The 26,325-nt window shown below is 41.8% G+C and overlaps 1 protein-coding gene across 1 annotated transcript in view; it reads left to right on the top strand.

The window, feature by feature from the left end:
- The window catches only part of SNTB1 (syntrophin beta 1), a 214,005-nt gene that overhangs the window by 138,450 nt on the left and 49,230 nt on the right, over positions 1 to 26,325 (top strand). Inside the window, exon 4 of the mRNA XM_011360823.2 lies at positions 10,482 to 10,689. Within this exon, the coding sequence (XP_011359125.1) occupies positions 10,482 to 10,689 (208 nt within the window). The remainder of the gene's footprint in view (positions 1 to 10,481; positions 10,690 to 26,325) is intronic.

Here is a 26,325-nt window from a genome sequence, read left to right as displayed (position 1 = left end):
CCATAGCTAACCTATCATGAAGTCTTATCAGTTTTATTTTCTATACATTTTTTTAATCCACGTACTTTATACCATTTCCACCACTAGATATTACATGAGACATACTTACACTAAAAAATTCTTCGTTGTTTACCTGAAAGCCAAATTTAACTGGTCATCTTATATTTTTATTTGCTAAATTCTAGCCCAAAATAATCTCATTAAAAAAAGAAATTGGTCTTCAGACTCTACGCTCTGGATTGGACTTTGGGTGGATTGTTTATTTTGTCAGTGTATGGTACTAAGATAATATAGACGAATGAACATTTATTTGACCTGCATAGCACCATGTATATTTAGATGGCTTTTCAAACAAAATAAATAAGTTCAGTAAAGTCAAACCACAGAATGTTTTGTAAAATACAGATGAAGAGTGCAGTGGAAAGACAAAATGTTTTCTCTGGTTTGACATTAGCTGACTCTTTTTCTAAAACTTTGATAACCATATCATTCCCCTAGGAAAGGCCGACATGCTGAAATTCTTCACATATTTTGTAAATTTATGTGTTATTGAAAAACTGAATCCTAGCCAACATGAGCGATATGTCAGGTTCCCTCAGAGCTTAGCAGAATACTATATCATGCATGACCTGTTTTTGAAATGGGATTTTGAGAAAAACAGCAGAACACCTTTTCTGACTTCTTTTCCATTAACTGCTCACACTTGACACATTCCTGAGATGATCTCGTTAGCTCCCATCATGGCTACCAGATTGCCAAATCTGCATTCTTAGCTGAGGATTGTAGTTTCAGGTAATAGAATCAACTCTGGCTAAGGATGTTAAGGCACTCACAGAGAGCCAGGCAAAGAAGCTCAACACCCAACCATGTTGTGAGGGTTTTTCTAGAGAAAATACCACTTAACCATCCCACAGCCCACACAACTGCCTCAGTTTGCACCAGTGACATCTCGAGACTGGCCGAGCTCTGCCACTGTTGCCGTTAAGAGCTGGATGCCTCCACCGCCATACTTCACAAAAGATGGATTCCATCCACATTTATTTCCTCACAGTGCCTCCATCAGAACTGCCATTTTCAGCGAGTGGCTCTGTGCCCTAGCTGCGAGGAAAGCTAGGAACTTGGATTCTGGATTCTACCTTGGGGAAGCTCAACTTATAATTTGGAAAATTTTCCAAATACACAGGAAGGGTGTTGAAAGATACTGATCAGCAAATAACGTGAAAAATGTTCCCGACGCTTTTAAGCAACATACCACACTTTACAAACATCCTACTACAGAGTTCATAATGATTAAGACACAGGCGTTGGGGTCCGATGGACTTAGGTTCCAGTTCCAGCTTCGCCTCTCACTGACTGGAAGACGGGATGAGCTGGCCCCTGTTAGGTGTCATCTTCCCATCTGTGAAGTGGGCACCATGATATAATTCACCTCATAGGATGGCTGTCAGAAGACAATGAGAAAAGTGAACGTGTTTAGTGGTGGCATTTACATCCTCACAGGACAAGTACTGGACCTCATTGTGAATATTGTCATTACCTATCTTCTCTTTCTTTTAAAGTCTTTTAATTACAATCAATTTGGGGTTTTGAAAAGAATCTTATGTTTTTCTTTAGTGCTGTCTTTTTCACGTAAAAATATTTTTTCCTAGTGACTCGTTTCACCGATGACATTATTGAAAAGGTGTACGAACATTCATTTTCTTAAACTTCTTTTTCTAATATTTTTCTAATTACATGGCCGAAAAAATTGGGAATTATGGAAAAGCCGAAAGGCGGAAATAAAAATACCTCAAAATTCTATCTAGAGATAGCCACTGTTAATGACGTGCCTTATCTTTGTTGGGAAGTATTTTTTATCAACAATAAGAATCACATATTTGTGATGCGCTTCGAACTCCCTTCGATTCCCGGAGGTTGCTGTAAGCCCACAGTCCCCAGCCCAGCCTCCCACAACCTTCATCTGCATTTTCTCCAGCTTCAGGTTGGAAGGGAAAGGTCGCTTGAAACCTTTGTTACCAGGTTGCAAGTTTTGTTTTATTTATCAATTTTGTGTGTCAGGTTTATGTGTTAGCTTCGTGTTTCTAAACGGGGAGTCGAGAATGCTGGGAAATATTATTTGGCTCAGCAGGAGCTTTTGAGAGAGTGAGAGGGGAAGAAAATTACTCTTTTATTGTGAGGTTTGCCAAATGATCTCTGAGAAGCTGTGATATCATTCATATGCTGTGCCAAGCTGGATCGAAACTGCTCATCTTGGCAGACATCTAGAGTGAGCGTATAATTCCTCGGGGTTGGTATGGGCCTTTATCAGAAATAGTTCCATAGGCAGTATTTACATAACTGTGGTGGAGTGTGAGAATAAACACAGCTGTGGCATTGCCCTAAATATTTCTATTCAGCGGGGAATTAAAAGAGAACTTTATCGCTGAACTACAGATAAACACAATTCATCAAGCAATGGTCAGTTCAACTGGGGAACAAAATAGGAGTTATAAAAGACTGGCCCAGCTGAAAATAGCTCCAATCAGCCATCCTGACTTTATTGCCCCCTTACTCCCTCCCCGCTCTTTCTCAGTTCCAGAAATACAGGACTCATCAACTAGCGAATAAGTTGTCTCGATTTTTTTTTTTATGCTGAAGAGGTAGCGGAAGGCACTCTGATTTATTGAGCGTAGGCCTACTACGTGTCAGGGTGCTTCCAGGTGCTTTATATATGTCCCTTGTTGAGAAGGGCTCCCTTTTTCTTTCTAGATTGAATGTTGATGAGAGTATGTTTTCATTTTTTGTTTCTTTGTTTGTTTTCGCCAAGGAGAAGCCTTTTTAACTGAAATGGAAGCATGACTGCCACAGTTCTAAGTGAGCTGCATCTTACACGTTACTTTAAGCATCCATGTACTTTGAACATCAGTACAGTCCCCATTCAGCTGTGCGCGGGAAGGTAGTTACATGGCATATTAGTTTTCTCGGACTTCCATGTCAAAGTGGACACAAATGGAAAGCTGAAAACAACAGAAATTTATTATCCTCTCTGTTTTGGAGGCTGGAAGTATGAAATCAAGGAGTTGGCAGGGCTGGTTGCTCCCGGAGACTCTGAGGGAGAAACCATCACCTGCCTCTCTCCTGGCTTCTAGCGGTCAGATCCTCAGCATTCCCTGGCCTGTGGAGGCGTCGCTCCAATCTGAACCTCCTCCTCACCCTGCTGTTTCCTGTGTCTCCGTGTATCTTTTCTGTCTATTATAGTCGCACTCTCATTGGATTTAGGATCCACCCTAATCCAGCGGGTAGATTAATGAGATAAGGCTCTCACCTCTGTCCTTGCTTTAATTACTTCTGCAGATTCTATTTCCAAATAAGTCATATTCTAGGGTTCTGGGTAGACATAAATTTAGGGTCAGGGGATACTACTCAACTTACTACACCTGGTGAGCTTCTTGGGGACAGGGACCATGTACTCTCCTTTCCTCTGCAGCGGTCCTCAACCTTTTTGGCACCAGTGACAGGTGCTCTTACGAGAATCTAATGCCTGATGATCCTAGGTGGAGCTGAGGCAGTGATACTAGCGCTGGGGAACAGATACAAATACAGGTGAAGCTTCACTCCCTGGCCTGTTGCTCATCTCCTGCTGTGCGGCCCAGTTCCTAACAGGCCACAGACCTGTAGGAGTCCACGGCCTGGGGTTTGGGGACCCCTGGCAGCACCCAACACATGCTAAATGCCTTTGAGTGTTCTGAAATACTTGCAAACACAGTGTAGCTTTATGCTCATTTGCAAAGAAATCACTGCATGTCTCCAACTTTAATTCGTAACCCAGGAGATTTACTGGGATTTTCTGTTTCAGTATGCATGCCTTGTCTCTTTACTAATAGCATAGCTAAGAGAGAGCTTCAGTACAATACAAAATACAATACGAAAGCATTGTATTCACTTACGTTCTTTTTTCCAATTACTGAGCCAACAGGAGATTCTTAAAATGCCAAAAGCATAAATGACAACTACTAACAACAAGATTTACAAGTCACGAAGCATTTTTACAACTGCGATCTCATTTGATGCTGTAGTAATCGTGAAGGTTATTATTATCAACTTCATTATAATCATTATCACTTTCATCATCATCATCATCATCATCATCATCCCTTTTTTATAGGGTATGAAGAAACTCGAGGCTCACAGAAATTAAGTGACCTATTTGTGGTCAGTGTATGAGTCAGGACTTTCAGCTGCATTTGACAATAACCCAACTGAGAAAGGGAACATAGGAGTAAAGTATGAGGATATACTGAGTGTCGGGTCGACTAGATCCAGGTCTGCCAGCTCTCAGTTCTACTTTTCTCCGGGTCGGCTTTATCTGCAGGCAGACCCTCCCCTCTTGCTGGCCAGATGGCCATCAGCAGATCCATAATTATATCAGACCCCTCAGTATATATGATGAGAAAAGAAACAATCCAGAAATGACTAATCCAGAAATCCTGAGCCTGGTTCTCTTTTGTCCAAGTAGCATCACATTTACAACCCTCAAATCATGAAGCCCCCAAACCACACAGACTGAGAATGGGGGTAAAGCCCGTTACCAGAAGCGGGGGATGGGAGCTGGGCAGACAGAACTGCAGGTGTCCAGAAGGCAGCCTAGCTTACAAATGACAGAGCTTGGACCTGAGACAAGGTTATTTTAACCAACAGTCCAGGTCTTCTGCTCTTTCTCCCCTTCCTCTTGTGTAATACGTGATGGATGTACACGGGGCAGAATTCAGAAGATACAAAGTTACACAATGAAAAGTCTCCCTTCTAATCTTGTCCTCCTGTCACTCAATTTCCTTCCTAATCCAACCCACCCATATACCTCTCCAGGCATAGTCCCCACATTTCCGAGCGTTCGCATAGATCATTTTACATCAGGGACAGGATGCTGCTCTCAGGGTTCTGCCTTGCGCCTTTTTCACTTCCATCGTATTAGGCATTTTTGGTTCCCTGACTTTAACGATTTCAATCACCCAGCCACAGCGGCATTTTCACACACCAACTTAGTTATTTTTCCACTCTTGAGTTTTGCTTATTTTTCTCTCTCTTCTTCCCTCCCCTCTTTTTCCTTCATTTCCTCATTTTTATCTCCTTCCATACACTTAGAAATTGATGAAGTAATTATTAGAGTGGAAACCGATTTTTGAAAGAATGGGTTACATGAAATATTCGACCCTACAAAATGGTTCTTTGGGGGTAGGTTGTCAGCCAAATACTTTAGAAAGTTGAAACCATTTCTCAACTCTTTTCATTCCCATAGTCACTGGTTAGGTTAGGCAGCTGAGGAAGCAAAGGAGCTTCAACAGATGGTTGTAGCTCTAGTTATGGCCATAATCATATCAATTTGTGTTCCTGAGCTGGCTCCTCAGAGAGCTCTTTTAGGTAGAACAAAGAGGTAGATGGAATAAGGGGAGATGTATTATCAGGTTTGCCCCAGATCTTTCACTGTCTCACAAAAGACTCAAGCATCTCTCCCCAAAGTTATTTTTCCCATTCCAAGATGTTAGAAATAGTCCTTGTGTAACATTTTCAGTTTTCCTGGGGCTTGCATTTTCCTCCAAGTCCAAAGACTCTGAAAAAGAATTGGACCAAAGCACACCCTGGAAGACTCTCCCTACCTCACTGGACCACAGCCATTTCATTGTACACGAGTTTGAGAAGATTATTCATTGGAAACTAGACCTTAAACTAGAATTGATCAAGATCAGCTTGACACTATGACATCTCATGCATGTATCATCTCATGCAGTCTTTCCAGTAATCTTGAGAGGTGAGTGTATTGAGCCATTTTACAGATAAGGAGAGAGAAGCTTAGGGAGGTCAAGTAACTTCCCTAAGGCCTCATAGCCAACCAATCTTAGAGCCAGATTTAATTAAAAAAAAAAAAATCCATATGCTTAACAAGTACTTCCTGGCACACATGCTTTGAATTGGTGAGATAATGGGCTGCTGGAAGAACCACGACACAGCCATTCCGGAAATGGAATTTCTTTCTCTGTTGCTAATCCTCTAAAAAGTTTGTTGCACTGCATCATATTTTGGTAAGATGTGATTAAATGACAAATGAGGCTAACGTGTGTGTATCTGAGGTTTGTGCTAGGTGATGTGCTAAGTAATAAATGTAAAAACCACCCCCTTGACCTTGTTTACAATCTTCAGTCGTCACTCAGAGGTTCTGGGGACTTTAGTACCACTAGCTACTTACTGTTTGCTTTAGATAGTGGAGCTCATTTGGTATTGAAAGGAAAGTCTATATCCCTTTTTGTCCTTCCCCTTTGAGTTCTTTAGGGGTGAGGGAGAAGTGAATGTAGATTACTGAATGCTTTCATTTATTCATTGTACAAATAATCTCTTCTGTGCCAGACCAGCCAACAATTTTTAACACCCATCATTTTTCATGGTTTCATGCTACTCCTATATGCTGTTAATGAGAGGCACTTTCTCATCCCTCCTGGTGTCACTGACCCCTATCTTGAGTGCACAGTCTCTCTGACTTTATAACCTGGAGTTGCAGCTCAGTCGGAAAGAATGATCTCCTTCATCCAAATCTATAAGCTCTTTAGAGGCTGCCGGTTCTCAGCCCCAACGGTCTCCTTTTACATTTGGGACAGACTTTCCAGAGCTTTACTTCATCCAGAGCCTCTCTCTGTGGTGGTTTCAGGATATGTTCCCAGATTCTTTGATTCTCTTCTTTTAAGAGGTGAAGCCTGCTTCTCCTTCTCATGAGTGTACATTGGACTTAGTGACTCACTTCTAACAAGAAAAATGAGTGAGAAGTGATGGTATTTGACTTTGGAGACCAGGTCCTAAAAGCGATCGTAGTTCCTTCTTGCTTTCTGGGGGGGAACCAGCTGCCATGTCATGAAGGCACTCAAGCGGCCCCTGGAGAGGCCCATATGGCAACATCATGTGAGTGCCCCATCTGAGAAGTGATCCTCAGCCCAGTCAGGATCACTGTTGCAACAGGAAGCCCCCAAGCCAGAACCACTCGACTAAGCCACTCCCAAATTCGATAATGCACAGATGCCGTGAGGTAACAAGTGTTTGAAGTTTAAAGCTACTTGATTCTAGGGGAATTTGTTACTCCACAGTAGATTATTAATACACTCTTCAGGAGCCCTCTGTGTGTTGCCCTCCTGGAGACGATCGGCTGTAAGCATATCTCTTTAGGGGTGTTTCCGCCTGGCCTTGAAGAGAGGCCTGCCATGATGCTAAACCTATGTAATTTGTGGAACATTTAAAGCATATGCTCAGGCCTCGGCCTCTAGAAACTCTTACTCAATAGGTCAGGGATGGGGCCCCAGGTTCCGTATTTACTTAAATGATTAAAAAAAAAAAAATTTACAAGTTTCCAAGGAATACTTTTGAATGAGAATGCCTGCTTCTTCTTCTTCTTTTTTTTTTTTTTTTTTTTTTTGTCTCTAGAAAGCACAGGCCTCTCTATTTTGTGTCCAATGTGTTCTTTCTTTGAGACCGACTGGGGCAGGTCAGTTCACCTTTCAGCGTGTCCCCCTCAGCCACTGGGAGCCCTGGCGAAAAACCAAGCTCAGCGCTTGTCCTTATGAACTTGGAGAGTATCCTTTCTCTGACTTAAACTGCATCAGATTTACCTGGAGGGTGATCGCTGGGCCTCACCTGTAATTCAGTGGGTCCAAGGTGGGGACCAAGAATTTGCATTTCTCAGGAGTTCTCAGGTGATGCTGCTGCTGCTGATCTGTGGCTGCACCATGAGAACCACCACTAAGAAGCCTTGGGCCTCAGAAATATTCCAAGATCGTTCCTATACTGCAGGCAATGACAACAAATAGAAACAAACAAACAAACTTCATCCTTTTTGCCTGAGACAAAAGTAATCCATGGTGAGAAATCCTACTAGTGGTTATTTTGGGGGATAATAACTGGAAAGGTACTGTGAAAGGGGTCCCTTGGGATGTGTGTAATACTCTGCTTCTTGATCTGAGCAGTGGTTACACGAATGCGTTCCCTTTGCGAAAATACATTTGAGCGGCACGCTACAATTTGTGCACTTTTCTCTCTATATGTTATACTTAAAATTTTACTTAGAAATTAATAATGATAAATACTGTCTAAAACCTGGGGAAAATGGGCCTCCCCGTCACTAGCCTGTACCTCTGTTTACAAGTCAGCTTTCCCCTGGGGATGTGCTGGCAACCCAACAAAGGAAATATTCTTCCTTTCTTTTTTGTTGGCATTGTGTGTGTGCGTGTGTGTGCATGTGTGTGTGTGTGTGTGTGTGTGTGATACCTGGGGAGTGGCTGCTTCCCAAGCTGTCACTTCTTTAAAAACAAATCCAGATCTTCAAAAGAAAATATTATAAAAGAAATATTCACCTGTTTTAAATTCCTAGAACAATAGACATCGGTAGGAAATTTGAAAAGCAAGTCGAGCTCATTAATGCTTTCTGAGAATGCTGGTCTGTCTCTGGCTGTGCACCTTTACTGAAGAGCAAGAACTTCGGGAGGGAAGGCCAGCTCACCCCAGGCTGACCGCCGATTTCTTTGAGAGGTGCCCAAGAAGCCCAAGATTTTTTTCTTCTGGATGAGGACAAATGTCACCGAACGAATTCCCTGTCTCATCACATAAAACCTTTGGAGTCTCCATGAGAAGGCTTGTTTTGCAAATTTCTTATAAAAAGATGCTAATTATTGCTTAAACTCCACTAGATACATTCCACTTTCTACATCATTCCTTTTCTATAGTTTAAGTTTATGGGTAAGAAGTTTCACTCACTCCGAAAAGTTGGTTTCAAATGTAAATGAAGCCAGATTACTTGGGATTTCTGGTTGTCAGGTGATCTGCAGAATTGTTATTTTGAAACACAGGAGTGAAGTAGGACACTTTGGGGCATGTTTGCTGGTGACAATGACTTTAAACAGCTGTAGAAGACAATGGCGCTCTCCTGCTGGAAGCTGTCCAGTCTAAGGAGAGACATCATAATACAATATTTAATTCATGGGCTTTTGAGCCTAACCAACATGGGTTTGAATCCCAGTGTCGTCAACTGTGTGGCCTGTCATGAATTACTTCTCTTTGCCTCCCTCCAAATTTCAGTTTTTCCTTTTGTTAAATGGAATTAATATATCAGTCAGAGGGCTGTTAGGAAAATTATATAAAATAACCTAAAGATGATTTAACATTTTACCGGGCAGATAGTAAATACTCAATGAAAGGTAGCATAATTATTAAGAGATGAAAGGAAATTAATAAATGGATCATTTTATTCAGCGTTGAATTTCCCCATCTCTATATCTTTCTCACGCAAACATGAATGAATAAATTACCATTTACTGGCATGTATACATGAATGAATAAAACGTATTTTTTCTGTCCACAATAAAAATTATTTGTCTAAAAATTACAGATGTGTAGAACAGGTTAATGGTTGCCAGGGATTTGGGATGGCAATCAGGAGAGGAGCACTCGTGACTATGAACGCTAGAGAGAGGGAGAGCATTGTGGTGATGGAACAGTTCTGTACCCTGACTGCAGTGGCAGTTACATGCATCTAGCATCTACACGTGGTGCAACGGCATAGAACGATACACTTACACTGCGCCAATGTCAGTTCCCTGGTTTTCATATTGCATTATAGTTATATGAAATCTAACCATCATCGAGGGAAACTGAGTTTTCGAAAGGTATCCACAGACCACTGTACTATTTTTGCAAAGTGGCGTTAACCTGTAAGTCCTTCGAAATAAAATTTTAAAGTAAAAAAAAATATTTGTCTAGAATTTCCTCTTTTTACCTCAATTACAGTATTCAGATCCTTCACTCTGTATCTCTGGTTGTCCAGTTGGAGCTCTGGCATAAGTTTTGGTGCTGGCTTTAAACATAACACTCGCAGTGTGTGCGTCTCCTCATCGTTAACCCTTTCTAGGCCGTTTCGCTCCTTCACTACAGATGTCCAAGGATAAGTGGTAAGAAAATGTGCCACAGTCAGGGTTCCTAAAGAAGGCAGAGTCTGGCCATCTTTGATTCAAAAATATTCACAATTAACAATGAGCAATAGGATTAAGCGTGTGGCTAGATATTTTGATCTACTTCTTGCCAGCAGCAGTAAGGATATAAGTATATTATTAAAATACTCTGTGGATTGAGAGGTAAAAGTTAATATCGGTTCACAGTTTCGAAGTCCTGATACGATACTACAAATAAGCCAGTCAGCTCAATAACAGGAAAACCAAACATTCTTAATTCAAGTGACACGGTGATTGGATATCTATGCCCCCCAGCCAGTGTCTGGGCCCTCAATAAATATTTGTGGATGAATGAATGAGTGAGTGAATGAATGAGTGAATGAATGACAAGACCATTAAGGTAAACCATGCAAAACTGACAAAGTCTAAAAATAAGAGTAAAGAATTCGTTCACCTCTGTGTTCCGGGACTCGAGGAAGCAGGATCGGCCAGGGAGCGTTCTCACCCTTCTCTCTGCTTCTCCAGGCAGCTCGAAGTCCACTCTCCAGATGCTAAGCACACAGTGATCCTTAGGAGCAAGGACTCAGCCACTGCCCAGGCCTGGTTCAGTGCTATCCATTCCAACGTCAGTGACCTGCTGTCCCAAGTGATCGCCGAGGTCAGAGAGCAGCTGGGGCAAACAGGCATTGCTGGGAGCCGAGAGATCAGACATCTTGGCTGGCTTGCAGAAAAGGTAAGGAAAATGTTCCCCATGTCATAGTCATTTCGCCCAGGGTTTCACCAGCACTGGTGGCATCCACTGATGTTTTCTCATTCCGTAGGTTGATTCTCTCATTCACAGTCTGTCTGTCTGGATTTCTTGTCCGTCTCCAACAGATTTGCCTTTGCATTTTACAGGGGCTGTTTCTTAATCAACTTTGATTCCCTCACGTATATTCCAATATGTGGCAAATAGCAGGTGGTCACTAATTGTTTGTTGAATGGATGAATGAGTGAGTGGATGGACATTTATTCTCACATCTACATATGAAGGTTAGGAATACTAACTCAAACTCACAACAGAGCTGATGCCTTGGGAGGTAAAGAGGTTGAAATTGTTGCTTCAAAGGATTTGTGTGGGTTTCGATGAACCTGCTTATCAATAATGCAGATACATTTATAAATAAGAGCAATAATAATATCAGCAAGAATTGCTTTGAGCAATGCCTATGTGCTGATTCTTTTCATATATCGTCTTATATTTTATCTTATTCTTAAGCTGGCAGACCCTGAATGTCATTGATGAGCACCTATTTTGTACAAGGCATGGTGCTAGGCTGGAGCGGGGAGGGGTGTATAAATACGAACAAAGACTTAGTCTGTGTTCTCAGGGAGGACAGCCGCTGTGGCAAGAGCCTGGGGTCATGTTAGCACTGACACTCTAATTTCTTTTCCCAAGCTACGTGATACGTTGAAGATAGCAAAATGCACTTTGCAGTGATCTCCTGGGAGTTAACCTTTCTCTTCATTTCAAAGGATTGAGTTTTTGCCATTGTCCCTACACCTGATTGCTGTCCCTTGAACTTGACCTTGAGTGCTCAGGAACACTGGGCTTTAGGGACAGTCTGACCTCTCAGTGACTCACATTCTAATAGGTGGTAAATGGGAATAATCATCATCACAGTAACAGTATTCCTGCCAGTGAACCATGTCACCTGAGAAGGCCCAGTCAAATGGCACTTGAAAATAATGCTTGAACACAGCTTTTGGCTGTTTTCCACCACTGTTCTTTGTTCGTACCAGTTCATACATGGGACTCAGCCACAAAGTTCAACACAAAGTGAGCTGTTTGGTTTGGTACTGTCCCATCTCTCACAGATTTCAAAGGACTACATTTATACATTTATAAATAATAGCAATAATAATATCAGCAAGAATTTCTTTGAGCAATGCCTATGTGCTGATTCACTAGGTAGTGGTAGCTCCAAAATCATAATAAACACGAACCACAGGTGCCTCTTATAACCTCATGTGTCAGGGTTTTTGATGAAGACAGCACTGCAAATCTGGATGATATCATTTTAGAAGTCATAGTCTTTAACATCTCTAATTATTACTCTCTCCAAATATGTTTTTATTGGGAGAAGGCCTATTAGTAAGGGATCTTCCATTTGCAAGTGACAGAAAGCGCTGCTCAGTTCAGCCTGAACAAAAAAGAGAATGTACAGTTTCTGATAACTACAATGTCCAAGGCTAAGCTTCAGGCAGGGTGGCATCTGAGGGTTCAAATAACAATATTTGAACCTGCCTCTTCCTCTTTTTTGTACGGTGTCCACTCTGTCGGTTTATACTCAGGCAAGCCCTCTTCCTTAACCCGACTTTTCCAGGCTTATATTTCTCCTCACAGCTGGCTGTTTCCATTAATAGAGGTCTCTTTGCCCCCATGGTTTCAAAAGAAGTCCTAAGATTAAGTCTAATTGTACTAAGATCCTATGTTCAGCCCCGGGTTGGGGCTGATATCAGCCTCATCCAAGCCATGTGCACTCAGAGATGAGGAGAAGGGGTTCTCTCATGGAAAATTAGGCTGCTATACAAGGAAAAGACTAACAGGATTCTGGGGAGGGAAAAGCAACAGATGTTCACTAGAGAAGGAAAAGGAGAGGAATTGATTGCGATGAGAAACGCGCTCACTTGGTTAAGGTCCTGAGTGGACGTGGAGATGTGCCACATATTTCAGGGTCCTGGCAGGAGGTAGATGGCAAAGTCAGAAGGGATGATTGGAAAAGATTTATTGCAGGGACAATTTAGAAGGTGTGACCAAGGGAAGGGAAGCCAATAGAGACGAAGCATTCCAGAGCTAAGGACAGCAGCTGGACTCGTAAAACCTAGCAAGACTTGTGGCTGAGAAAAGGGCTGCCCACTAAGAGCGGTGAGGGTTCACTTTGGAGGGAGACACAAGCCCTGCCCACTCATCTCCTAGTGTCTCCCATTGGCTGGGGTGACTGGAAGCAGAGGCAAGGGGGCCCCAGTGAGGCATTCTGTTGGGGTCAGCCTCCCAGGACACAGAGCAGAATGGAAAAGGATAGAACCTGGATCTGGAGGGGCCGAGGGAGGCTGCTCAGCACACACATCTCTCTACCTTCCAGATAACTGAGATGGTCTCCACTCTTGAAAGTCCTTTTCTCTCATCTCTTTTAATACAAATTACATTTAAAGTCATTATCATTTGGTTTGGATAGTTGAAAAATAGTATTGGATCATTATCAGTGATTTTGAAAATTCTTCCGAAGGTTCCATTTTCTCACTTATAAATTATCTGCTTACGCCTTTTGTTTATCCCAAATTAACCAGTAGATGTGTTATTAGGAGAAATAATAAAGGTGTACAAAAAGCTCTTCCCGTTTTTAGAATATTGTTGTTTTTTGATGTAATTTCAGATAATCATGACAGATGTTTCTTTAAATTGTATTATGCATTGTATCTATAAGAACAATAATGACGTGTCATGGACAATTATTAGAAGTAAGAATATCTTTTATTGCCTTCATCTTCAAAACTTCTCAAAAAGATTACCATAGACCAAGTCTACAGGAATCTTTTTTGAATAAATATTTAATACTGAATCCTAGTGTGGAGACATATGAATGGTTTTTAGCAAAATGTTACAATGAATGGCAAATCCTTAATACTGTGGTTTTCTTATATTATCACAAATATCAGCAAATTCGCTTGGTATTTAGAAAGATATAAAGTATGATCTTATATATATTCAGCTGTAATTTACCTTAAATTGATGTCCTTTGTCTTTTCCTATACTGTTAATGTTTGACTTTGTGGATTAATAACAGTAGCTCTGGGACAAGATTTGTACATATTACAGTTAATTTCAGGTTTTTAGAACTGGCATTTACATAAACTAAAACAATATGAAACAACAACTTCCCTTTTAAAATCCTGTTCAGTGCAAATCCTAAAACCTCTTCTCTACACAGGAGGAGAACTTTCTATTGATATTATTCTTCTCTGTGAGACGGTCTGGGAACTGGAAGAATGGCTTCCACTAAGTGGCTCTAACCCAACCTCTTCTTTCTACAGATGAGGAATCTGGGTCCCAGAGATGGAAGTTGTTTTATCTAAAGTCACACTCTAATACAGAAATAATCAGAGAGTGCGACGAAGCTGTGATATCATAAGTTATTTAACTTCCAAAAGAATCCACCGAAATCAATTTTATTCTTTCCTTAAACTCTAGTAGTCATTCTCTATCAGAGTCAGTGCTGGTCCAGCAGCCTTTGAACTGGGGCCATATTCCAAGGAGAGCTTGACTTCCTGTTCTATTAACTACACCATAGTGACAGGTCCTGCGCTGCTTTCCCCTGTGAGCACCCTCACCTGTAGATGGGCCAGGTGCACAAGGTAGAGTCTTTCCCATGATCACATTAGTCTCAACATCTTTAACTCCTTGCAGGCCGCAATCTGTCTCAAAAGGGCCCATGAATGCCCATCCCTACCCTGAATTATAAAATGCATCGTGCCCCAAACACATTTTTTTAATCATTATTCTTTAGTTAATCTTTTTACAGTTATCACTGAGGTGTTTTCAAAGGTCCAGTTTCAGAAAGGAGAAAAACAAAGTTGTAACTCTCTAGCTACTCAGAAAATCAATAATAAACAGGGACATGGCAGAACTGTCGGATTGTTTTGTGCTTAGTTCATCAGACCTTGCCTTTGCTTCACCTTGTTATCTCAGTTTGCAAACTATTTCTTGTCAGATTGAAAACACCAAAACACAAAATGACAAAACAATAAAACTTAATTGGAAGCTCTGAGATGCAAGTTCAAGTCTCAGTTTTCCACAGATCCACTTCAGATTCTTTCGAATGGGAGCATTTATATCACTGTGCCTCTCTTGGATGTTATTGGAGGAAGGGAAGTTGGTAATTAGTATTTATGATGTGCCTAGTCTGTTTCAGGCAACATGTTTAAATAATCTCTTTCTTATGAGGTCAGCTTGAAGAGAATGAATAACTTTTCTAAGATTACTCCTCTAGTAAATAGCAGAGCCAGAGTGTGAGCCCTTCTTTTGAACATACAAGCCCAAAGCTTTCACCTAAGGTGAGTTAATAAAGGGACCCAGGGAATATATGTCCCTATGAATGAGCTCCCCTAGGAATGCAGTGTCAGAGTAGTATCACATACCAAAAGCACAGTTTCATAACTAAGAAACATACCCCAAACACTCAAAATCCTTTACTTGCCTTTATGAAAATAAGGGGTGTCTTCATCAGTTCTGGCTGCTATATCAAAGTAGCACAGACTGGGTGGCATAAAAAACAGTAGTTTATTTCTTACAGTTATGGAGGCTCAGAGTTTAAGATCAAGGTAGCAGGATGGTTGAGTGCTGACGGAGGTCCTCTCCTGATTTACAGACAGCCCTCTTCTCGTTGAGTCTCACATGGCAGAGGGAGACAGAGGGCCAGCTCTCTTCTTGTAAGGACACTAGTCCCATTATGGAGGCTCCACCTACATGACCTCATTACCTCTCAAAGATCCCACCTCCAAGTACCATCACATTTTGGGCTTCGACAAATGAATTCGGGGAAACACAAGCATTCACTCCACAGCAGGCAAAATCCACATAGGATAAAAATCCCCAAATCTTTTTACTAAAATCTTCTTTACTCTGCTATCTACACAGAATCCATTCTGATCTTCAACTGCTTTCCTTCCTCCCATGACACTAAGAGAAAAAAATCAAAGAGAATAGATCTTCTCCTTCCCATCCATTCTCGACTACGTCAATCAGTTGAACCTCTCTGGCTAGATGCCTCCCTTTATAGTTCACACAGCAATCTTCCTCTGGTTTCACGCTGCAGGAGCCCAAAGAACAGTCCTACAAAGACTGAAATCATCTTTGATAAGATAGGTTAGGGGAACACTAGATTATAACATACGCACACACGCATGACACGCAAACCTCACATACACAATTTCACTTTGTTTTGCACATTTCATTTCCATGGTTTAATTAATAACACCAGTCTCTCAACAACATGGTTCAAATTTTAGTTACCACGGTATATTAACTATGAGTAATGTCATAGAGTAGAAACTTTGCTGCGAGCTCCTCAGTCCACAGATCACTGTGTCAGTCACAGATGTGCATCCTGATCAGTGACCAGTCACGTCACTCCTTTCAAAATCTCTCAGTGGTTGGTCACTGAGTATCTGTTAGTCAGTTCACACACAGACAGCAAAGTGGGTAGTTGTGTTTCTTCTTTGTTTCCTGGTGGTAAATCGATAAAACATTCTGCAAGAATGGATAATAGAAAAGGGGAACTGTCCAAAGAAAGATGAAAGTGCCAGAAAACAAAAGGTGATAACTCCAGAAATGAAATTCAAATCCAGTGCAAGTAGACTTACAGAAGAAACAGCTGACCGTAGGAATGTTGACAGCAATACCGTTTGAGAGACTCTTGATATTCAGCCAGAAGAACTTAGTGAAGGTAAACTCATAAATGTAGACGAAGAGAGTAGCAGTGAAGAAAGATGCCCCAGAGGAAGTGACACCAGTAAAAAACTTCCCATTAAAGGAACTCTCAGAGATATTTCACATCATTGAAAATACAAAGTATAAAATGTTGCTTGCTGATCCAGACTTAGAAAGGTGTATGACAACTTGCCAAGGCCTAGAAAAGATGCTCACTCTGTATCATAAAGTTGTATGATAAAGACAAGGCAATAGCCCTGTTCAAACTACTCTTGAAAAGTTATTTTGACAGGAAATAAAGCATGTTAATTTTCAATCATTTTAATGTTTTAAATTATAAACATTAGTTTTACTTTTTCATTTCCCTATGCATTTATAAGTGAGTAAAACAATTTTTCATGTTCTAATAAAATCTTTCAAAGGCAATAGAACAATATTAATTTTTCCAATTGATTATTAGGACTACTTGATGTTGTTTCAGCTTGCACAATCATTCTAATTGTCCAGCAGTAGGCAGGACTGCCTCCCCATCTCTCTTTCTCTTGCTCATCTGTCTATTCTGTCTCTCTCTCCACCCCTTCCCCCCATCTCTGTCTATTTCTATCTATCCACTCATCTATCTTATACATCTACATCCATCTATCCATTCATCTATCTATCTATCTATCTATATCTATATCTATCTGTAAATCTACCTATATATTCTCACATAATTCACTAGACCATCATTAATTTTAGATCCGACAATGGCAATTTATTTATCCCCCAAAGTTTTAGGTAAATATAGCCAACCCAGTCATTTCATTCTCTAGTTACATTTCCCACCTATATTAGAAAAATCTCAAGTGTAAATGTAAAATAGCCTTGGCTTGAGTAAAACAGAATGCTTGTAATCAAGATCTTGGCAGTATAATTAATGGAAAGATATTTCTGGAGCCTATACATATGTCAGCTCCACCATCTGCCTAAAAATCACCTAAGTGAGAATTCCCATCACTTCCTCCAGGGAGAAAATAGTCTCTGACCCGAGGGAGCTCCCATCTGATAAATGGAAATAGAACCACTGTCCAGGCTCCCCAACCACTTGATTTGCATCATCCCCAAATCAAGACTGTTTGCTATGCTGGGAGACAGACTGTTAATGTAATTAAGTGCTAATAGGTGTGTTGTGTTGCTCTAAAAGGCGGTCATCAAGGGCCCGAGTGAGTCACCTCTGAGATGGAGCGAGACGGAGGAAAACCTGGCGGCAGCTTGGTTATCTCCCTCTTGGTCTCTTACTATAAGTGTTTAAAGTAAATGTACCAATGTGAACATAATTCAGATTTCCGCCATCTTCCATTCTCTTGAACAAAAATCAGAGATTTCAAATTGGAACGGACGGGTGGGTGAGTGGGTTAGCAGAGGGAGCTATAATGAAAGCATGAAAATATGCCCACTTTGCTACATGACTTCACAGTGCAGTTTAGTTATGTGAGTTATTCTCACCAAGGAAACGTCAGAGCTGCCCGTGGGGGAGAGATGGCGGCACATACACTTCATTCTTGCGGGCCAGTTCCCACGAATTCACATGGGCCTGATTCTGTCTCTAGGGAGAAGACTGCAGGGTTCAGGATAGAAAGCTCCCTGTGTCTGGTTCCATAGGGAGCAACGTGAAACAGCAGGGGCTGTGGGAGGCAGGCTTTGTATTAACAAGAGGGTGAGTTGCTCCCTGGTTGCCATGGGAGGATGTGATTGGCTTGTTTGAATAATTTTGCAGGCTATCGGCGAAGTAAAGCCCATAAGGTTGAGGACTAGGTGGAGTGCAGCTGGCTAAGCTGAAAAGGAAACTACCTGAGTGGGAAACCTACCGGGTGGTAGGTCTAACAGATAAGAGCAGGGAGGGCTCACCAGTAGGCATTGTGGCCCCTGTGAAGCTCAAAGATGTCAAGGCAGCATAGAAATTTTAAGCCTTTCAATACTCTGATTAATGTAAGTTAGAATTTTTTTAGAAGCCAAGTCTGAGATGAAGAATCTTAGGGAGAGCTTACTGATGGAAGGCTCTGTTGAAAGATAAACTGAGATATATTAAAACTTTTAAAAGTTCATTTGAGCAAAAATTGATTCCATTTGGGCAGCGCCGACCTAGGAGTGGTTATATAAGAACTTGACTGGCAGGTGCTCTGGGAAAGACTCATATAGAGAAAGTGCAGAAGCAAAGTAAGGAAATTATCGATTGGCATAGCTTCAAGCCTCGTTGGCTGTTAGTGACTGGTTATCTCTAGGTTTCAATTTTATAACCTTGAGACCAATTCCAGGCTTGGATTTTGGTTTGCTTTCACAGTCTCCCCAGGCATTAGAGCCACCTCAGTCTAATGGCCTGCTTGTTTAATTAATTTAACAACTCTTGGAAGAAACCTGTAAGGAAGTGAATGAAGCATCACAGACAGGGAGGAAACTAAGCATAGAGGTGGCATCGGCTAAAATCTAGCCTCAGCCCGACCCCACAGGGAGCTCGGAAGCATGAATGACAGCACAGAGCTCTCTCATCTTACGCCAAGGAAGTCAGGAGCTGGTACCCCCATGTAAGTCAGCCACTGGCTGTGAGCCACCGCTATCAGCTAAGGGCAATTCTCTAGAGAAGGAGAAGGGTTAAGCTGTGAGCAGTCAATATCCAAATCAGGTGAGGGTTGGAGGCACCAATAAAGGGAACTTTGGCAGAGGACAAACAGTATCTACTAAAATCGCCAGTATGTTCATAAGAGGGGGAAAAAATTCCAGCAGATGTACATGGGACCATGAAGTGGCATAAAGATAATAGCCAGTTCCATAACATGCTGACGGTTACGGCCACTACTTAGAAGTTTACTTTTATTTACAATTATATTCAAACTTTATTAATTCACTCTGGCATTTACTCATTTCTCCCTCCCTCATACCCTGGACTAATTATTTTTTAATGCTTTGAAATTCCCAAATGCCACTTTCAGAGTCCCTTTGCACCCTTACATTTTTGATGTGGGCTTTTTATTGCGTCTAATAGGACTAGGTTGCAATATTGCAAATGCCACGCAAATTAACACATTTCATTTTCTATTTTGAAACTCCTTCAAGGTGGTATTTTCAGGTCTTGTAAGCTGAATTGGTTCTCTGGTTTGTCAAGTGAGTAAATTTGAAGGTCTTCATATTGATTTTATTTAGAATTAGGGGTAGAAATATAGATGTATCTTGAGTTCTAGAATCTGATTTAATAATCATATTTACATGTGGTCTGTGTCAAGATGAAACTGGGGGTCTTTATGGAGCCTCAGAGGTCAAGCAAGACCCTCAGAACTACCCCCTACTCATTTGCCTTTCATAACGAGTCAGAGGGAGGCCCTAAAATATTCCTTGGTCTGTTTTTGCACTGCAGATTGTAACCTTGCAGAGAAGAGGTGACTTCTTATTCAGGTCTGTGGCTCCAATGCCTAGGCAGTGTCTGAGAAATATTGGCGGTCAATGTATGTCAAATGAGTGAATCAGTGGACTAGCCAGCACAAGTATTTCGTGCTGACAGTAGACATTGCAACACATTTTCTCTGGGAATAAATTACAATTTTATATTATGTGTTCAGAGTGGTCAGGTGTCTGCACCTGACCCTCATTTTTATGTTCTAAACAATCATCCTTTCACATAAGAACTCTCAGCCCATGAATTTGGTGTCACTTGGGGATTTTCTTACTTGAAAATGTCAAGCCACTCAATTTTGAGTGAGATGCAGGTGTGATGGTCTTTGAATGGCTGTTCTTTATTTTCTGTGAATTTATCATCCTTCTTAATGAAAAGAACACTAGATCGGAAGTCAGAAAATGTGGGCTCTAGACTCCAGTTGCCTGTTGCACACAGCTTGGATTCATGCCTTACTTATTGCATGAGCTTAAAGAACCATAGATTCTTACAGAGCTTTAGAGCCAAGAGATACAGAAAAAATTAAATAGAGTATGAATTGGCAATTTTGTTACTTGACCATAATCATGGTATGAGATTAAAACTCACATGTCTGTGATTTTTAGTCCGGGGCATAATTCAACTGTACCTGGGTGTACCTCCATGTGAGGTGTTGTAAGAACTATTCAGAATTATGAAATATGTGATCTTTTCGTTGCCATTTCACCACTGGGGAATTTAGGTGACTACTGGCCCAGAACTTTGGTGAGATCAAAGGTAGGGATAGAGATTGGGAGTACCTTCCTGAGAGAGACAGTCAAAGGGTGGAAGAGATCTCTAAGAAAAAGAGGAGAGAGAACAAAAGAGTGAAACCTTGAGGAGCATCAGGAGGAGGAAGAAGACAGGAGGAGATTTGGTTTCTGATCACGATGACTCACTGCCCAGTGTCCCTCTTGCCCTAAGTAGAATCGACATTTTCCTTCTGTCCTGGAAGACTTCTAAAATGTCCCTGGCAATACTCGTGATCACGCTTCTTTGTCAAACAACTCGACTGTAGCTCCAGAGCATCTACCTCTCCTCCACTCTCCTGCTTCTCCGCCTCCCGGTCCACGGTCCTCGTTCTCTCATTCTCTGCTCTGCAAACAGACCTTCTAAGTCTTGTGTGAACTTTCATCTGTCTGATGCTTCTTAGTGGCAGTTTCCTAGACTCTACGTCCCTTTGGCCAGTTGGCTGTCTACCTGTGCTGCTGCTTTCTGCTTATTAACACCTCCACTAGTGGGTGTGAAAAGGAGAGAAATGTTAATTGCCCGAATTGGATTCTTGTGTGAGGCATTGGAAAAAAATGCGTCGGGGGATTCCATCGTGAAGATGGAGCATGTGGGCATGTCTGTGTTTCATGAAAACTTCACATGAACATTTACTTTTGTACACCCAGAACTCCTAACAGTGCTCAAAACACAAAAATGCCCTGTGTCTGTGTGCGTGCGTGCGTGCGCGTGTGCGAACACATTGTACAATTTAATTGCATATATCTTAGCTTGTTCTGGGACTGTGTCAATCCGCACTTTCAGAACTGGCCCTTAACAAAAGCAAGTGACTGCCAGTCCTTGGCGTTCAGGGTCATGCACAAAACAACTGTCTTAAACCCGTGAAGGCCAAACATCAAAGACTGAATGAAACAGCCAAGATTGAATCAAAATGTGTACCCGATACTAGTGCTGCCAAAATTAGGGGAGATGGATAATATACAAGAAAACAAACAATATAGATAGTGATAAGTAGTATGAAGGGAACGAGCGATGCGAATGTAAGGGAAGTGACTTTAGATAATCGTTTATAATGGGCAAGGCGGTGGGTGGGAGATACTAAGACATTCTCAAGGAACTCGCCAACAAATGGGGAAAGCAGACATGGAAAGTAAGAATTCCAAATACGGAAGCATGCATGCTGTAATTTCTATATTAAATCCTGTAAGAGCTCATAGGAAGGAATCGGCTTGACTAAGGAAGGTAACAAAGGTACCGAGTTGAATCTTAAAGATCAGGTAGAGAAAGAATAGCATGACCAAATAGCAGCAACAGCATGAGCCACGGCTTAAAGGTGCAAAATGTGTGGCCTCCCTGAAAAGGAGCCATTTATCTTGGGTGCCGGAGCACCGAATATGTATGTTCAGGTGGTACTGCCTTTCTCAGCAACCCCCTCAGGTAGTTCTACCTTCACTCAGATGCTGCACTGCTGCATTTTTAGAATTCTTCCTTGGAATTGCCTTCAAAGACAATTTCTTAGCAATGTATGAAAATCTAGAGTCACCTGGGCGTCCCCCTGGTCCAAGTGTGTTCTGTTTCACTTTCACCCCGCTTGGCTCCGCTCAGCATCCTCCACTCCTTTACCCATAGTTCTAGCCTCTCCGAGCTAGGCACCTGGAGGTAAGTTTTGAGCCTAGGAGTGTGGTTGGCCATGCTGTTGTGCTAACTAAGGTTGACCACCAGGGGCGCCACACCCGCAATGCATGAGGAAGCTGAATACTGTAAATCCTTAGTGGAACATAATTCAATATTTTTTTGAGTGCTTAACCACTGGGCTAGGTGCTCAGTTCTATTTTACAATTAGTTCTAGTGAGTTTTACAAATTAATTCTTTCTTTACCCAGTATATATAAATCTGTAAGCCCAGGACCGTCTTTCTTTTAAAAAGTTAGAGAACTGTAGCGTATTGCTTTTTATGAAATATAGCCTAAAGCTTTATGTATTGCATGGAAATAGTTTTAGAAGTGGACACTCCAGTGTCTCTCCTACAAAAAAATTTCTTCCTTGATATCTCGATTCTAAGAACTACACAAGTTATATTAAACAATTGTCTTGATCAGTCTGAGCTGCTAGAACAAAATACCATAGACTGGGTAGCTTATAAACAACAGAAATGAATTTCTCACAGTTCTGGAAGCTGAAAGTCCAAGGTCAGTGTGCCTGTATGGTCGGGCAAGGGCTCTCTTCTGCACAGCGGACTTCTTCTTGTCTTCACATGGTGGGAGGGAGAGGGATCTTTGTGGAATCACCTTTATAAGGGTACTGATTCCATTCACGTCGGCCCTGCCCTCATGACCTAATCACCTCCGGAAGGCCCCACCTCCTAATACCACTGCTTTGGGCATCAGGTTCTCAACATATGAATTTTGGAGAGACACATACCAACCATTAAATATTTGCTTGGTGCTTTATAGAGTGATTTCCTATTCATTACTTCCTTTGACACTCCTGAGAACTCAGAGCTTCTACACCACGCAACTACCAGGGCACAGCTGAGTTCTGTTCTCTTGAGGAGCGAGCACCTGCCCGCGCCCAAGGCTGTGTGCCCAGTTTAGAAGTGACAGCTGCCTGCGTTGCACAAGCCACGTTCCCATTCGGGAAGAACACCGGCTCCATCGGGAATGCAAAGTGCTTATTGGAATTTCGCCAAAAAAGGTGCGATCATTGAGAACAAAAGCTACTCTTTGAATTCTGCTGACAAGAACGCTGATTCTCAGTGTTGGAATGATTAGTTTGACCTTTCATTTTTAAGTGATTTTATGAAAATGTGAGCACTGCCTGTCCATGTAATTTTAAACATGGGTTTTTTTATTTTTTTTTTTCAAACTGGTCCTTCAAAAATCAAGCTAATTTTAAGGGCCCATGGTGGGTTGGGTAATCATCTCTAAAATCACCAACTGCTGGTAGTCTCTTACCTGATTGTTCCGCCCTTAAAGAAAAGGGAAACTGTTAGTTAACAGCATGACGGTCCTACCCATAATGTCCTATTAAATAATTAGGTTGAAACATGACAAACCTGGAGATCCATGGAAGCCTTTCTTTCTTAATTTAATGTTTCCTCCTCTGCTAGGGTTAGTTGTCCTCCAACAGGAGATGGGAAATAGGTGAGCAGTATTCGTGTGCCAAATGATACATTACAGGGGATGCTTTGAGAGACCCTATTCCGGGGCATTTTTGAAGGACTATTTATTACTAATTCGGTTAAGGAAGAAATTGGTAGGAAGGAAAGAAGAAAACAGGTAGGACAGAAGGGAGGAAGGAAACAGGGCGGGAAGAAAAGAAGGGAGGAAGGAAGCAAGCAGGGGAGGAAGGAAGTGGAAACGTATGCAGCAATTGTGTTACCTCCATTAGATTTAAAACAGCTTATGTGATTCGGAGGATAAAAATAACATTTGGATTGAGCAAGACATGCTTTAAAACTTTTGCTTGGATCTCTGATGCATGCTACTATTTGATTCCTGGAAATATGTTAATGCCACTCCAATGCTCAGCTTTCTTTTATTTTGGTGATAAACCCAATAAATTCTTCATGTGAGCGGAAAGGCAAATCGAGAACCGTGAAGCCTCGTGGGTCCTGCAAAGGAACATTTTTTTCTCCCCTCAGTTTTTAACGAGGCCCCATGTTTGTCATCTTCCCCAGTGATCACTTTGAGCACAACATGCTCTGTGTGTGCTAGAGCGCCGATGCCAGGCTGCTGGCCTCTGCATTTGATGAGACTCAGCTGAGACTCTGACCCAAGCTCCAACATGTTGGATCCATCGTGTTGATTCTCGGTCTGATACTAATGTACAGCTAATGAGTACATATTAACCCAGGCTCTGGCAGGGCTGGTGCCAGACACACAACGAGATGGAGTCGGGAGGAGGACAAGGAGACGCCCAGGGCACTGGCGTCTTAACAGACGTGAGCAATTAAAAGTTGTGTTGCAAAATTACCATGTTGTAGCTTATGGGAGGTAATAAGTAATCGTGAGGTGGAAAAAACATGCTGTCTTATATCTCCTCTTAAATAAAAAAAATCCCTCCATATCGGAGCGATGCTTCTTGAGCTGTGAAATAGGGAGGAAAGTGGAAATGTATGAAGAGTCGGGTAATAGCTTTTATTACCAAAGTAAAGCTGAGTTCCAGCCCTGCTGTGGAGTAACTGTAGATTTAAGACGTTCGGACATGGCCATGTGGCAGTGGCAATGATGTCTTTGGTGACATTTCAAGGCAATGCTGTACTGTCTGTCTGTTTTTGTGCCTTGTTTTTTTCAGGAGATGGAAGGCCAGAGCCAGGGCACAAAAGGGCATGCTGCTCTGGCCTTGGAAGCAATTTTTCAAAAGACAGTTGCACACAAGAATTTCTATCAACCATTCTGGGAGATGTACTATGCCAGAGAGGGGAGTGTGCCTGATTTTTTACTGCAGCTGGAGTGCCTAGCACTTTTACCGGCTCCTAGTTCAAGGCAGATTGATCGAACTGGTTAAGGAGTTAAGAAAATTGACCGTGAACTCTGTGATGCTACTAAAGAGAGCTATTTGACTTTGGACAAGGCACCTCTCTTAAATTTGTTACAAACGCCTCATTTTACGGATGAGGAAACTGAGGCAAAAAAAGGATAAATGGCTTCGCAGTATGTCGCACCGTTTCCCCGAAGCTCTAAAGTTCTCTGGGAGAGAAGAGTCCCGCGTGGCGCCACGGATAAACTGGATCCCGAGCCCGCAGGACTCAGTTCCCATCCTCACTCTGCTCGTATGAGCTCTCTCTCCTTGGGTGAACCACTGATCGTGTCTCTGAGATCCTGCATCTCCCCCGCCACCACCCCACCCCCCGGAAATGGTAGTAACGATGCATGTGAAAGCACTTTGTAAACTGCAGAGCCCCATATAAGTGGAAGCTATTATTGTGAATTTATTTGCCAAGACGCTGCTTTCCAGACTCTGTGACTGCAGTTTTAAAATGGGGTTATGTAAGAGAAAAAGAAGAAATGGAATCTATGATCAAATGACTTTGAAAAAAAACCTGCCGCATTTTGCCTTTGATATTTTGCCGACATTGAAGGCTCCAAGGTGTCCTGATATAAAGAAGCCCATTTGAATTCGTTTAACGTTGTGGTTCCTAAATCGGTCTCGCCATTGTAATTCTCCACTTTACCCTGGTACAAACAGACACAAAGGGTGTCATGTAGTACTTGTTTTGTATAAACGTTAATAAATGTTATATTCGCTCATTCGACATCAGCGATTGGGCATCTGTTGAGCAAGCAGCAGTACTGGAGGGTTTCACAAGAGTGTTGTATAGAGCTCCATCAGAATTGCCTGGAGGTGGATGATGCTCGTTAAAAATGCAGATTCCATGGTGCTACCCCCAAACCTACTGATTCAGAATCACCCCCAGGAAGTGGGCCCTGGAAATCTGCATTTTCAGCAAGCTCTCAGGAGATTCTCAGGAGATAATGACACACGATGAAGTTTAACAACCGCCACTGTATACTGCGGTAAAGAGCATGGGCTATGGAGTTCGCCTGGCTTTATGACTTACTAGCTATGTGACCTGAGCAAGCTGGTTTGGTTTAGTTTAGTTTCTAAGCTCATCTTCTTATCTGTGAAAGGGGTATAAGGACGACTTTGCAAAGGTTTTGTAAAGATTAACTGATAGTGTTTGCAGAGTGTTAATCACAACATCTGCTTTGGTTCATTCAGGCTGCC

The sequence above is a fragment of the Pteropus vampyrus genome, unplaced genomic scaffold, assembly GCF_000151845.1.
Source record: "Pteropus vampyrus isolate Shadow unplaced genomic scaffold, Pvam_2.0 Scaffold59, whole genome shotgun sequence".
Classification (NCBI taxonomy): Eukaryota; Metazoa; Chordata; class Mammalia; order Chiroptera; family Pteropodidae; genus Pteropus; species Pteropus vampyrus.
This window is presented reverse-complemented; position numbering and strand designations above follow the sequence as displayed.